The 15,281-nt window shown below is 42.0% G+C and overlaps 1 protein-coding gene across 1 annotated transcript; it reads right to left on the reverse strand.

Moving 5' to 3' along the window:
• Positions 1-238: 238 nt before the first annotated feature.
• Positions 239-11,574, reverse strand: DTD2 (D-aminoacyl-tRNA deacylase 2). Its single transcript, XM_061998919.1, has 3 exons — positions 11,408-11,574; positions 3,857-3,926; positions 239-757 (listed from the first exon to the last, which is right to left on the reverse strand). Exons 1-3 carry the CDS (start codon positions 11,513-11,515, stop codon positions 432-434), a joined length of 504 nt encoding a protein of 167 aa, XP_061854903.1. The 5' UTR covers positions 11,516-11,574; the 3' UTR covers positions 239-431.
• Between the last annotated feature and the right edge of the window lie 3,707 nt (positions 11,575-15,281).

Raw genomic sequence — 15,281 nt, forward strand, 5'->3', positions numbered from 1 at the left:
TACATCTACAGCATTCTTTTTTTTTAATCCATACACTTTGCCTTCTCAAGTGTACTTTACAATAACTAATACATGTAATACCTTTGTCATTATTTTGTAGTGAGAAATATATGCATTACCTCATTTTTGTTAATAAAGCCTTCTAAATTGTGCATCTATATTGGATCAATATGAACAATTATTTTGAGCACACTTCAAATGAATATGGACATAAAACACATATTATCACAAAGTAGTCTCAGGCATCCTTCTATTTAATGAGATTGGCAACATCAGTACAGGTGAGTGAAAGTCTTTCTTACAGTGTATCTCTCAAATCATTTAAGTACACTAATGCTTAGGGAAAAAAAAACCCAAAAAACAAAAAAACCACCACAACAGTTGCAGGCCAGTACTGTATCCAGGATATCATTTCTTTTTTTTTTTTTTTTTCAAAATTCAATCAGATGAGTGTAAGGTCCGTTTGTATCCAGTTTTAAAACCTGCCTGTTTCCATACATGCCGTGCTTGACAAGAACACCTGCTTCCACACATTTAGCACTGGCAGACAGTTCTTTTTCACACAAAGTCACAAACTGAGAATAAAGTTCCAGCCCTTTTTCTTTTTCAATGTTTACATGGTATTGCATCTTTCTTCCCTTGGGTTTACCGCCCAGGGTAGCTTGTGGGATGATTAGCACATCGCCTGGTAAATCAAGAACAGAAACGTACTCGCCACTCTCATTTTCACTTAATTTAACATTCAACAGCATATTGACTGGAAATAAAAATAAAATAAGAGTTAGTGTAATTAAATTAAACAAGACCTAATATAACATCATAAACAAGATTCAACAAATATTGTGATGCGTGACAAACTATTCAAGTAAAAGAAACTGCTTATTAAATAAGTGAAACATGGACAGTTAATAAATACTACTGATCAACTAAGGTGTTTGAGTATTTTGAGAAATATAAATAATATTTATATTCACATAACATGCCTCAAGAGTTATTTTGTGGGGGAATTTGTCAGCTGCCTGAAATTCTGAACTTGATTCTAGTTGCATAGTCCCAAAGGAACTCAGGAGCCAATTAGTGACACTAAATTGCCTGATACTCAGCACACTGAGTGCACAACACTGCACATTGCAGATGATAACACCATCTTTAGTGCACTTTGGAGAAGTTTCTGCCCTGACCACTGGCCCATTCCAGTTGCAGCAGTTTGCAGCAGGACTCAGCACTGATCTTGGCTGAAGCCACAGCTCAGCAGTTTAGTCCCAAGTGGAGTGACTGCCCTTCAGTGCTCCAGTTAAGACACGCAGGTAATAGCTTGTCTTCTGAGAAAAGAAATGGGCAGGAAGGTCAGAGATGTAATTTGCCTCATAATTGAAAATATATTTTGTCACCTCTAATATAATTGTCATCTCTGAACACATGAAGGAAAAGATAGTTATTAGAAGGAGTCAACATGGATTCATCAAGGGGAAATCCTGCTCACTCAACCTGCTGCCTAGATGAGAAGATAGCAGTGGATGTAATTTACAATGACTTCAGCAAGGCTTTCGACACTGTCTCCCATAATATCCTCATCAGAAAGCTCAGGCAGTGTGGCTTGGATGAGTGAATGGTGAGGTGAATTGAGAGCTCGCTGAATGACAGAACTCAATGGCACAGAACTGAGTTGGAGGCTTGTGGCCAGTGGAGTTCCACAGGGATTGGCTCTGGGGCCAGTCTTGTTCAACATAGAATCATAGAATGGTAGGGAGTGGAAGAGACCTTTAGAGATCATCTAGTCCAAACCCCCGGCAGAAGCAGGTTCACCTAGATCAGGTCGCATAGGAACATGTCCAGGTGGGTTTTGAAGACCTTCAAGGAAGGAGAACAGCTTCATCAACGACCTGTATGAGGGGACAGAGTGTACCCTCAGCAAGTTTACTTGTGACACCAAACTGGGAGGACTGGCTGATTGCCCAGAAGGCTGTGCTGCCATTCAGCGGCATCTCAACTGGCTTGAGAGTTGGGCAGAGAGGAACCTCATGAGGTTCAACAAGGAGAAATGCAGAGTCCTGCATCTTGGGAGGAAAAACCCCATGCACCAGTACAGGCTGGGGATTGACCTGCTGGAGACCAGCTCTGCAGAGAGAGACCTGGGAGTGCTGGTTGACAATAAACTAAACATGAGCCAGCCCTCATGGCCAAGAAGGCTAATGGCATTCTGGGATGCATCAAGAAGAGTGTGGCCAGCAGGTCAAGGGAGGTTCTGCTCCCCCTCTACTCTGCCCTGGTGAGGCCTCATCTGGAGTACTGTGTCCAGTTTTGGACTGCCCAGCTCAAGAGGGACAGAGAACTTCTGGAGACAGTCCAGCTCAGGGCCACTAAGATGATGAGGGGACTGGAGCATCTTCCTTATGAGGAAAGGCTGCGGGATCTGGAACTGTTCAGCCTGGAGAAGACTGAGCATGGATCTCATTAACACAAGTACTTAAAAGGTAAATGTCAAGAGGATGGGGAGGCACTTTTTTCCCTGTAGTGTCCAGTGTCCGGGTAATAACAAGTCAATTAGTTTCCCCCAAACTTCCTCAACTCTGTAAAAGCTGTGAGGATACCAGTTATGTCTCCAAACCTATAAAAGTTTAATGCTGTTTGAAGCAAAAAGACCTGAGATGTGATTTAGGAACTCATTTGAACAGCTTCCAAAAACATTTAGAGAAAACTATTCTGTAAGACAGATGCTTAAGGAGCTGGTTGTAGATGAATCTCCTAATAGGGAACAGAACTTTCTTTTTCTGGCTTGTTTGAGCTGCCACACAGATGAAAAGGTCATTATTCTCAAATAACACTCTCATCAAACTCTCACAAGCACAAAATCAATTTTCATATCATAGCTTTAAATACACTCAAAGATTTGAACTCAGTTCAGCATCACAGAAAGACTATGCCCTCCAAGAGCAATACAGAAACTCCCCCCCAGGAGCTGTTCTCAGCATTTTCAATAGCACCTGTGCTGGTGCATTGCCAGGTCTTTCTGCTGGTCCCAGTAAGTAGCCTGAAATATACTATTACATGACCTTTTTCAAAACCACTAATATCAGCCAGCTACAGAAAAGTAAATGGGCACTTTTATCTGGAATATGTGGCATCATGGAATTTCCCAGGTGATCCAATGCTACTGATGGAGGAAAGGAGGGAGAAGATATGAAAAAAAAGTGGAAAAAGAAAACAAACAATTAAAAACCCTCAAGCCAAAACAACAGTAGTTGAAGACAGAAATCACTACCATTTAACCTTATCCACGGCATAAATTATGTAAATGTTAAAGTGCATGTGGTGAAGACAGAAAGAACTGTAGGTACTGCTGTTACAACTTCTGGACCAGAAAACTGCACTTGAAATGCTAACTGTATATAGTATATCTGAAATGACATGGTAAGGACACTGTTTAGTAATCCACACAACTCCCTCTACTGGCTATAATTTAAAATATCCTGTACATACAGTGAGATCAGTGTTAAAATACTCCTCAAATAAAACCATACATTATTTGAAAACAACTTTCTCTAAATCCAGCTCTGCCCTGGACTGAAGCTGTTGCCTGATACACACAACAGGTAAAATAGCAGATTGCTACACTGTTATCATCAGGAAAATTGATTTTATACCAGGTTGATGACGAGGACAGAGTGAGAGGTATGGACAACTGTCAAAAGAAACAAGGCTGACCCAGCTGTTATTTCAACGGAGTGATTGATTTGGATGATGTTATCTGATGGCTTTTTTACTTCCTCTTGTCCAAGTGGTTGCTACCTTCTCTGCCTAAACTGCTTTTCTTCTTTTTCAAACAATACAAGAATTTATAAGGATTATATCATACCGATTTTTGGAACAAGATCCTCATCAGCACCTTTGAAGAAGCATATGTAGATAACAAGCCCTCTCTGGATCTATGAAAGATTACAGAAAACTATGTCAGTGCTTCTCATTGTCCATCATGCACATTTATCATTAAAATGGTATAATAAAAGACAAAATTACACAACAAAAAAGCTTCCAAAAGTAGTTTTAGTTATTTAGTACAGTTTCAGACATCAAATTTACATAACACACTGTGGAAGAATAAGAGGTATATACTGATTATCTGGACAAGGCTTCTACATACAATTAAGCCAATTTATTAGCTCCATGTGAAGCCAAATTTCATTGGGATGTGCAGTGTACAGTATTACACAAGCCAAATAGGGCAGGGCAGGGAATGCAATGCTAAGTGCCTCTCAGCTGCACACCATGTTGAGAAGAAGGCTGATGACAGAATCATATAATCTTAAGGGTTGGAAGGCACCTTGAAAGATCATCTAGTCCAAACCCCTTGCCAGAGTGGGATCACCTAGAGTAGGTCACATAGGAACTTGTCCAAGTGGACAAGTCTGTCCAAGTGGACTGTTCCCAGTCTGTACCTATCTGGGCAGCCTGTTCCACTGCTCCCTCACCCTCACAGTGAAGAAATTCTTCCTTGTATTTCTTTAGAACCTCTTGTGTTTGAGTAAGCCCCTGCGTTGCCGCTACACCAATGCACACAGCCTGGGGAATAAGCAGGAGGAACTGGAGATGTGGGTGCGGATGTGGGACTACGACCTCACTGCGGTCACAGAGACATGGTGGGACAGCTGCCATGACTGGAGCACAGCCATGGAGGGCTATGTATTGCTCAGGAAAGATAGGCCAAAAAGGTGAGGAGGTGGAGTTGCTCTCTATGTGAAAGAGCAATTAATGTGCCCTGAGCTCTGCCTGGGTGGGGATGAGGGGCAAGGTGAGTGCTTGTGGGTGAAAATGAAGAGGCAGGGTAAGGCAGGTGATGCTGTTGCAGCAGTCTGCTACAGGACACCTGATCAGGAGGAGGAAGTGGACGAGGCCTTCTAAGAACAGTTGAGAGATGCCTCACAGTCTCAGTCCCTGGTCCTCACTGGAGACTTCAACCACGCTGATATTTGCTGGCAAAGCCACTCAAGCAAGCATGTATAGTCTGGGAAGTTCCTACAGATGTTGATGACACCTTCCTGTCACAGGTGGTTGAGGAAGGAACAAGGAGGGTTGTGCTGCTGGAACTGGTGCTGACAAATAAGGAGAGTCTGGTTGGAGATGTGAAGGTTGGAGGCAACCTTGGCTGCAGTGACCATGAGATGATAGAGTTCAAGATCCTGTGTGGAAGAAGCAGGGCACCAACCAAGAGTGTGACCCTGGATTTCAGGTGAGCTGACTTCGGCCTCTTCAAAGACCAGCTTGGAGGGATTTCATAGGATAGGATTCTAGATGGTAGAAGTGCCCAAGAGAGCTGGTAGATCTTCAAGCACCACTTCCTCCAAGTCCAGGATCATGTGTCCCCACATGTAGAAAAGCAGGAAAAAGAGGCAGGAAGCCTCCATGGATGAGCAAAAATCTGCTGGGACAACTAAGGGAGAAAGCAGACATCTATGAGAGGTGGAAACAGGGGTTGGCTTCTTAGGAAGAGCATAGGAACTTTACCAGAGCATGCACGGGTGCAACCAGGAAGGCTAAAACCCTTCTAGAATTAAATCTGGCCAGGAAAGTAAAGGAAAACCAGAAGGGTTTTTTCAGGTACATCAGCAGCACAAAGAAGATGAGGGGGAATGTAGGCCTGCTGCTGAACACAGAGGGTGCCCTGGTGACAGTGGATGCAGAGAAGGCTGAAATACTGAATGCCTTCTTTCCTTCCATCTTTAGAGCCAAGGCTGGCCCTTGGGAAGTCCAGTCCAGCAAGGATAGTAGGATGGCCTGGACAGCAGAGGACTTGCCCTTGGTGGAAACTGCAGGCTGGTCAGCCTCATCTCCCCCCATGGAACAACTCATCCTGACTATTGTCACTAAACACATGAAGGAAAAGATGGTTATCAAGGGGAGTCAACAAGGATTCACCAAGGGGAAATCCTGTTTAACCAACCTGATAGCCTTCTATAAGGGCATAACTGGCTGGCTAGATAAGGGGAGAGCAGATGTCATCTACCTTGACTTCAGCAAGGCTTTTGACACTGTCTCCCATAACACCCTCATCAGAAAGCTCAAGCTGTGGGGCTTGGATGAGTGGACAATGAGGTTGATTGAGAGCTGGCTGAATGACAGAGTCCAGAGGGTGGTGATCAATGGCACAGAATCGAGTTGGAGGCTTGTGGCGGGTGGAGTTCCACAGGGATCGGTTCTGGGGCCAGTCTTGTTCAACATCTTCATCAACAACCTGGCTGAGGGGACAGAGTGTACCCTCAGCAAGTTGGCTGATGACACCAAGCTCGGAGGACTGGCTGATTCCCCAGAGGCTGTGCTGCCACTCAGCGGGATCTCGACCGGCTTGAGAGTTGGGCAGAGAGGAACCTCATGAGGTTCAACAAGGACAAATGCAGAGTCCTGCATCTTGGGAGGAACAACCCCATGCACCAGTACAGGCTGGGGATTGACCTGCTGGAGAGCAGCTTTGCAGAGAGAGACCTGGGAGTCCTGATTGATAATAAACTAAACATGAGCCAGGAATGTGCCCTTGTGGCCAAGAAGGCCAATGGCATCCTGGGATGCATCAAGAAGAGTGTGGCCAGCAGGTCAAGGGAGGTTCTGCTCCCCTTCTCCTCTGCCCTGGTGAGGCCTCATCTGGAGTCCTGTGTCCAGTTCTGGGCTCCTCAGCTCAAGAGTGACAGAGAACTTCTGGAGACAGTCCAGAGCAGGCCCACCAAGATGATCAGGGAACTGGAGCATTTTCTTTATAAGGAAAGGCTGCGGGAACTGGGGCTGTTTAGTCTAGAGAAGAGAAGACTGAGGGGGGATCTCATTAATATTTATAAGTATATAAATGGTGGATGTCAGGAGGTTGGGGCATCCCTTTTTTCTGTAGTAGCTTGCAACAGGACAAGGGGTAATGGGATGAAGCTGGAACACAAAAAGTTCCAATTTAACATAAGAAAAAAACTATTTCACTGTTCAGGTGAGGGAGCCCTGGCATAGGCTGCCCAGGGAGGGTGTGGAGTCTCCTTCCTTGGAGGTCTTCAAGAGCTGTCTGGACATGCTCCTATCTAGGTGGACCTGCTTCTGCAGGGTGGTTGGACTACATGATCTCTAAAGGTCCCTTCCAACCCCTACCATTATGTGATTCTATGATTAACATAGACAAGGTGACAAGATGAATTAGCTTACTTAAATCCTGCATAGGAAATAATTTAACCTTTTTTTTTTTTTTTCCTTATAATACATACAGATAAAACATTTCCCAGTGTGAATTATGAGTTTTTTTCCAATTACGATGCATGACAAACATCACATGACTTGTCAGTGAATTGAATGATACTTTGATGTTAAAAGTAATCTAGTACAGGATATAATTCTGAAAAATATTTAAAAAAACTGTTAATTAAAGATTTAATTATGATGACCAACAACTGTGTAGCTCTTCAAAATATTATAAAATTGTTCAAAATATCAGTTTGGGGCAAAATATTTTAGTGAAATGGAACCTTTCCCCTGATTTGCAAAGAGTAAAGGATATGCCACTCCTTTAGCATTTACAGAGATGTGGGAAATGTTTTTGCAGGATGGAGCCGAGGGAATTAAGGCAAAGAATTTCTTCTAATAACTGTTTCTTTGTATTGTTAATTAGATGCCCTGTGAGTTTTGAATTTTAAATTTTTGACAAGATAACATCGTGTCAAAAATCCAAACATCCCTGAGGGGATTGTAGGCGCCTCGGGAAGTTGTAAACTTTGGAGTACCTAATCAATGGGGAAACAAGGGAGAGACCTTGTGGCGGAGATAGGGAATAAAAAGCCGAATATTGTATCTATCAAGTGTGCCTACTAGCTAGGACACTGCTCTTACAAGAACGCTTAATAAAAGTGCTTCACTGCAGAGTCTGACCTGAGTCTTTCGCGAGAAAACTTTTGTTTCTTACAGAGACTACTTGTGCAAACCATCTATTTGAGGGAAGAATTAGGTCTATTCGGAGGTGAAATAACATAAAAACTCTTGTGTAGCTTTTCTGCTGTCTTGGCTAGTTCACAAGGAATGCAAGTGCAATAACCTGTGCTTTACTAAGACAAACTGCAGCCAATAGCAATTCCATTTCATGCACAGGTATACCTGAATGGTTTAACTTGTTTAGGAAAAAACAAAAAAAAGGCATACAATATCCACAGGCATATGGTATCTAAGAAAATCTTACCAGTGCTTTGTCAAGAATAAGTATCTTTGTATTTCTGTCCTAATAAAAATGTCAGCTTATGAAATATCACCCTAAGACATGCTAACTAGATTGGATCAAGAAAGTCATTAATATTGATTTTATCAAAGAAAAAGGATAAGAAACATGAATAGTTTCTTAAAAATACCTTTTGAAATTTTTTTCCTGTCTTTTATTTTTCCTTTAGGTTTTTGGTGAAAAAAGCTTAGCTATACACATGAGATTTTACCCCTTTGTTATTGCAGAGATTAAACAAAATGCTCCCCAGCAGCGACTGAGAAGGGCTATGCCTTCTGAACTATTTTTTCAGTGACTAAGTTCTTGAAAAAGTGAATCCTTTTTGTAGCCAAAACATCACATGCTGAGATCTTTGAAAGCTTTCAATGGCTCCTTTCAAACCTCATTTTGACCACTGCAGAATATTACACAGGTTCCCAAATGACTGCTGTATTTCATAAGTACTGTAAGAAATTTGATGGCATGAACCTCAAATGACATTTTAAACCATCTGTTTGAATAAAGGAGAGAAATGTAGGCTGCCAAAAGTTAGATATCCTTAAACATGTTTAGATAAATATTCATTCCAGAAACAAGGCAGTGTCAGGATATTAACAGAGAATAGCAGTGCACACACATCTACTAAAAAAAAATGTTTGTGATAAAACAGGCCAAAATACCAGCACACATCACAGAAAGTCATTCTAATTCTGAGACTTGTGACAGGGTTTTTTGCAGTCTTATATATGAGCTAACAATATTCTGCAAGCAACTCAGTTAAAAAGACAAAAAGGTAAATAAAGTGATCTCTGCAAGTCCTTTAGCCAGATAGCTAAAGACCAAGTAAAAATATTAATTATTTTTTACCCTCTCTCATGATTTGATGCCTGTTTTGGAATGTACTTTTTATCACATGATAAGACATATTTTGAGGGAAAATAGTTGGACAAGAGGCTAAATGAAAAAAATATTTCAGAGATAGTTAAAGCTGCTAGACGATGCTTCTATTTGTTTTGCACGTTTCTTCTGCAACACTTTTTAACCATGGTATGGATGAAAACTATTCAACTATTTGTAAGTTGAAACTTCAGTTTCAACTATGACTGAAAACTGTGGTTGAGCACTATTTTCAACACGTGTTCAACCACGTTTCAAGCTCTTGTTAAACTTTACTTTTTTGCTCTTTGTTTTTCTGAACAGAAGATGTAAAATCATATACAATTTCAAGACCTAATCTAATAATAATGCATGTCTTTGGTGCTCTATCAGTGTTCAGGTGTCCTAAGTCGTGCTTGTCACTAGCATAAGTAACAAGAATTGTCAACATTTTGAACCAAAGCAAAAACATTGCCATTGCTGAAGATCCTCTTTAACCTATCAACATCCCGTTGACTGCTCCTCAGAGCTATATTTAATGCATGAAACATCAAGCAAAATAACATAAAAAGGTGGTCACAAATTCAACATGCTAATGTACAAACTGCCACTGCAAGGAACTTATGTAGTGATAGGGAGGTGGTTAGGCAGGGAAACTCCTTTGTGTGGATTTACTGTCATCAGTAAAATGTCTACATAAATAAACCTGGCAAAGCAAGTTACTTTGCAACACTCACAATTTAGTATACAACTGTCCTAACTAATCACTGAACCAGGCAAACAACACCATGAAGGGTACCCAGTCCCTAAGGCCATACAGCCAGCCTCAGCAATGCTGCCTCCAAACACTGCTTTTTAGCAGGAAAAACAACTAACTCCTCCCTCACCCTCCTTACTAAACATATTCACCTGAATTTTGCAGGACTTCCTTAGCAAATCCTAAATATATTTTGCAAAATGTTGTACCAAGGTAATTTTGTGTGACTATATTTAACCCCTTCTGTTGTAGTAGTCTGTAAGAAGCACAGAAGTCAAAACCAAAAAACCCCAAGGGCTAAATAGCTGACACCTGTATAGATGAACTATTCTAATGTAGGTAACCCATATACAGTTACAACTACAGAAGGGCAGTGCATCCAACAGGCGGACTTCATGCTTCAGTAAATAGTCCTGGGCTGTACACACAGCCCAAAGAGTCTGTAGACTTATCTACCTCTGCAGACAGAAAACTATGGGAGGAAAATAGGGGAAATTACAATGTTTCCCTCAAGCTGTATGGTCACTTACAACCTCAGTTTCATTTTTGGCTAGTGTTCTGGGAAAAAAACAAACAAACAAACAAACCAGAACTACTGCTGCCATGGTTCCACTGCTCTACCTAGCCTTTCTTCTCCAAGAGCGCACTGTCATACAATTAAAAAAGTACACAGCTGAGCCCATCAGCCAAGTTTGTAGTACGTCTGTGAAAGTCTACTTAAGAAGGGCAGATAATAGCAAAGCAGGAATAACAAGGTGGATGTAACCTGTTTGGTGGTGGAGTACCTGTGCACCTGAAGGGAGTGCAGGCCTGTGGAGGACTCATGCTGGAGTACAGGTAAGGAACATGGAGCAGCAGAAACTGCTAGGCACTGACCTCAGCCTCCTGTGTTGCCTGTCTTGCTGAGGGGACTGAGTGTGACGTTTGGTGGTAAGGAGAAGGCTCAGAAATGGAAACTAGGAATGGGGTAGGAGAGTAGGAGGGGTGTCTTCCTCAGATGCCTAAATATTTGGGGTTTTTTTCTCAAAACTCAAATCTCTAACTAGATATTTATGTTAACTGGAAATAAAGCAACTTAAATTCCCCACGTTTTTACCGTAACCAGCCATTTTTCTGATTTGTCTCTGATCCACTTGTTTTCTTACTCCCTTCGTTTGTCTTCCCCCTGGCGGCCAGGGCAGGGGAGAGCGGGCGGGCCTGCTCTCGGGGGCCAGCCCGCCTCCCGGAGCACCGCCTCCACAGCCGCCTGAGGTGAGAACCAGAGCAGGTCCTGAGGGCAAGCACAAGCCGCAAGTGAACGCGGAATCTCCTGAAGCTCCGGAGGCGTTCCTGCAAAGATTACTGATCTGGCCACGCGAGGGGCAAGGGTAGCGGCTTCCCTCCTGCTGTTACCACCGGCAACAACCTCCAGAACGACCGACCGGTCTCAGCTGTGGGCGAGCGCGCGCGTGCACCTTCCCGCTCTTCCCGTCGGCCCTGCGGGCCGGACCCCCAGCCGCCGTTTCGCGTCCCGCCGAGTAAAGAAGGGCGAAACCCCAAGAGAAGCGGCCCGCGCCCAACGTTACCTCAACCCATTCGGCCTCACAGCCCTTTTCGGGCGGCTTCACCTGCAGCCGGGCGGATACGCACTGCTGCAGCAAGGCCCGAGCCAGCGCAGGCCGCGCCGCCGCCATCACAGGCCCCGCACAGCCAGAGGGAGCGAGAGCGGGCGCGGCCTCGGGCCGGTCGCTGACGCGGGGGAACGCCTTTCTGGCACGGCAGGCCGTCCGCATCGGTATCCGATGGGGCTCGGTGCCCTACCCCAGCAGCACGCTTGGGCCGCGGGCGCAGGTGGGGGAAGGGGCAAGAGCGGGACGCTGGCGACACGGACCAGCGGAGGAGTGATGGGCAGGGTGCGCCTGGCGCCGAGGGAAGAGTCCTAATGATGGGGGCTACACGGCGGCAACGACTTGGCTCTGCAAATATTTAAAAGCAACTTCTGTGACTTGCAAGCAATAAGTCCTAGCTAAAAATATTTGAGAGAAATCAGAAAATACTGTATGACTTTTGCAGAAGGTAAAACAGGGCGTGTGATCTGTCAGTAACCTTGAAGAAGGGGACAGGCAGCAAGCTGTGGAACTCTGAACATAATTTGTACAGCTAAGCTTATCGATGCCCTAAAGCTACCTGGAAAGGCATTTTTTAATTGTTTTTTTAATAAATCGAAAATCAGCTTGTTTTCTGGTAGGGAAATGTTACATACATGGGGTAAGACCAGTATGTTGTGTAGTTTCTTCATGATGAAGATTATTAATACAAATACTGTTTATCACTTGCTTCTTTAAAAACAAGTAGCAAAGTTAAAGTATTTAAATGGCTTCTTCTTTCAGGTTTTTAGGCTACATACCCTGATAATCACTGAACAGCTCGGAAATTAGAAGAGTTGTGTCTTCCTCATCCATGAATTCTGACAGACAAAAGTTTTAGATAATAATTGGCTTCAACAAAGTCAGAATAGTGATGCAGAATTCAACATCTCTGAATTAATTTTAAGACTGAATATTTTGGTTTTACTTCCATGTTTAAAAACAAAACAAAAGACCAATACATAGCAGTGTGGGTAAGAAGCCAAATTTTACTACCTGGCCTCAGCTGTAGAAAGATTACTGAAGATTATTCCTGTGCAACAAGGGGCAGTATGCAGTTGTGAGTAACTGGTGTTACGCACAGCGATATAATCACCGTCATTTTTAAAAAAACCATTATTTCTTGGAGGAGTATTCAGTGAGGTTCCTGTTCCCAAAGCAAACCTTTGTGGAAGAAGGGGAAGTTGTGCTAGGTTGTGAACTAGCTCATTTTTGCTAGCTGTAAGGTATTTTTAAGTATGAGCTATTTTTATTTAAACTCAGCTAATTTTATTTAAAATACCTTCTGTTCATTTACTCTAAAGCTCTATCCTCAGATAGGTTTTTTTCCCCATAGATATTTGGTATAAATTGATTGTTAAGGAAAATGGATTATCCTACAGTCTGAGCAAATTGTGTAAGCAGTTTATAAAGGATTATTAATATACATGGATATTGATTGTTCTTTGTACCCTTATTCATGCCAGGACTTGCTAGAGAAGATTTATTCATGTGCAAGTTTCAACACAAATGCCTGTGAAACAGCGTATATTAAAAATGAGTATGATGTAATTGTTAATTCCTGGTGGAATTATGTCATATTTTCCTTGGGAAGCTGAATTAATTTTGTTATCATGCATCTTTAATTTCTTGAGGCTTATTGACCCATAGTTATGTTAAGGGTCGATTTGTATGCCAAAGGATGTCAGTAAATTTGTCAGTTAAATTTTAGACAAGAGTTTGGGTTTTACTGTGGTTTTTTTAACATAGAAAAGAACCTCCTGACACCTCAAGAATATATTCACCCATAAAATGGACTTATATTTTTATCAGTTATTATATAAAGGCATTTTTCTACATGTTTTTAGGTTTGACAGCTGATATTTCTTGTATTCTCTGCTTATTGAAGGAGAACTGGAGCAGAGAGTAGGTATTTTGAGAATGGCATTCAGAAGACACTTCTGGTTATTTTCATATTAGTTCTTTTTCAGAGACACAGATGGCAGTATGAACCATTTCTCCCACATTTCAGTGGACATGTGTTTTTCCTTACCCTTTGTGTGAATGGTCATGTATATTTCATGTACATTTAATGGATTGACTCCTTTTGTGATGAGAGGGGTGGGTGCTGGCAGCTCTGCCTTTGTGGGTACTTGGCTTTCTTCTGTCTTATCAGGGGATGAAATGCTAGAGGTCTTTCTGTACCAAAATGATCTCAAGTGGTCTTGAATTCATCCTTAGGGGTGATTTTTGTTAGTATTAAGTTTGATTGTACTATTTGTCAGGGGTAATATTGGGCAAACTTTGAAGAGACAAGATGCATCTTGAATGTTATTCCTTTGTCTACAGTGTTTGAAACAATCAAAGGTCTTTCAAGCAGCTGTTGCATCAAAAGAGTGCTGCTAGGTAGTGTCATCTGTTTTACAGAAAAACTATACAAAGCTGCAGTGGCACTTAGCAAAGATACAATGCTGATAAGGGTTATATCTTGGTAAAACTACCTCATGTGGTACAGGTGTAGCTGAAAGGCTGCAGAATGTTAAGGGAAGAATTAGATAAATGTTTTATTTTCTTCATTGTCCAGTATGAAACTCTCTCTTCCCACACATACAGAGATGAAAGAAAAAGGAAACTTGAGTAGCGGGGCACATGAAAGAAAGAATACTTAGTTAAGTCAGAAACATTCAGTAAACAGTCACAAGTGGATGCCGTTACTGCTGTGAAGGGTGACGCTATACTAGTTGTGAGAGGTTGCTGTTTGACTTTTGTCATCCAAGATGGCCTGGAAAATGGAATTTGTAGCAGTGATTTGCAAAGTTCCATCATGAGATACAATTCCACAAAATAATTTGTAAACTACGTTTAATGTTTAAAGAAGTACGTTTTTTAATTTTGCCACACTGCATATCTTCAGTCTAAGATGTGAAAACTGCAACAAGCCAGCTCAGAATGATACTGTTTTGTTTTTGAAGTGATGTTATGTCCTGAACTGAGTCCTTTGCTTTCTGTCAGATTATGATCCTTATTTTCTTTTTCCCTTTTGCTCTCAGTTTACTTATTTTCCTTCTAGTTTTGAGCCTACTTGTACTATCTCTTTGTATTTGGTGTGGGTTTTTTTTTTTTAGCCTGTTTCTCAGTCTAGTTCAAGACTCGATTACGGTTTTCTTTCTACAGACTCCGAACTGATAGCTGAAATACTGATTAGGTGGAACAGAAAAGATACCACTCAACAGTGATGTGAGCATGGAAAGGATTAAGTTGTGATGTTACAATCACTTTATTTTCTAATTAGCAGACACATTATAATGATGGTATTTAATACTGTCTTCTCTCTTATTCAAAGCACTGTCAAGACGTTAAGGTCAGGAATATGTCTGTCTCCCAACTATCAGCCTTCTTCCTCCAGAGCTGTTTAAATAAGGAAATGCCTCTCTCGAGCATGAAAGAATTTCAAGCAGCAGAAATGTAATGAAATTGCTGTCCTGTCACTCAAAGACCACAAGTACTGCATAATACCCGTGTAAAGCTACCAGATACGGCTTTTCTAGACAAAATGAGGGATGAAGACTATCAAGTTTGCCTTCTAAAGAGACCCCCAGATCTGTTTAGCCTTCAAAAGAAGTACTGCAGACTTCCAGGGGAAGATGACTGAGAGGAAGAGATGACACTGATTTTTGTCTTTCTAATTTGCACTGTAATTCTGAGGAAGGTTGTAACTTGTTCTGTAGCCTCAGAGTTGTGACACCTCTTTAGCTCTTCTAGCAGAGCCTACTGCCCTCAACGAATGTCAGAATTGTTTCCAGTGAAGGCTGGTGTTTGTATTGTGGAAGAGCGA

Source organism: Colius striatus, chromosome 6 (genome assembly GCF_028858725.1).
Source record: "Colius striatus isolate bColStr4 chromosome 6, bColStr4.1.hap1, whole genome shotgun sequence".
Lineage (NCBI taxonomy): Eukaryota > Metazoa > Chordata > Aves > Coliiformes > Coliidae > Colius > Colius striatus.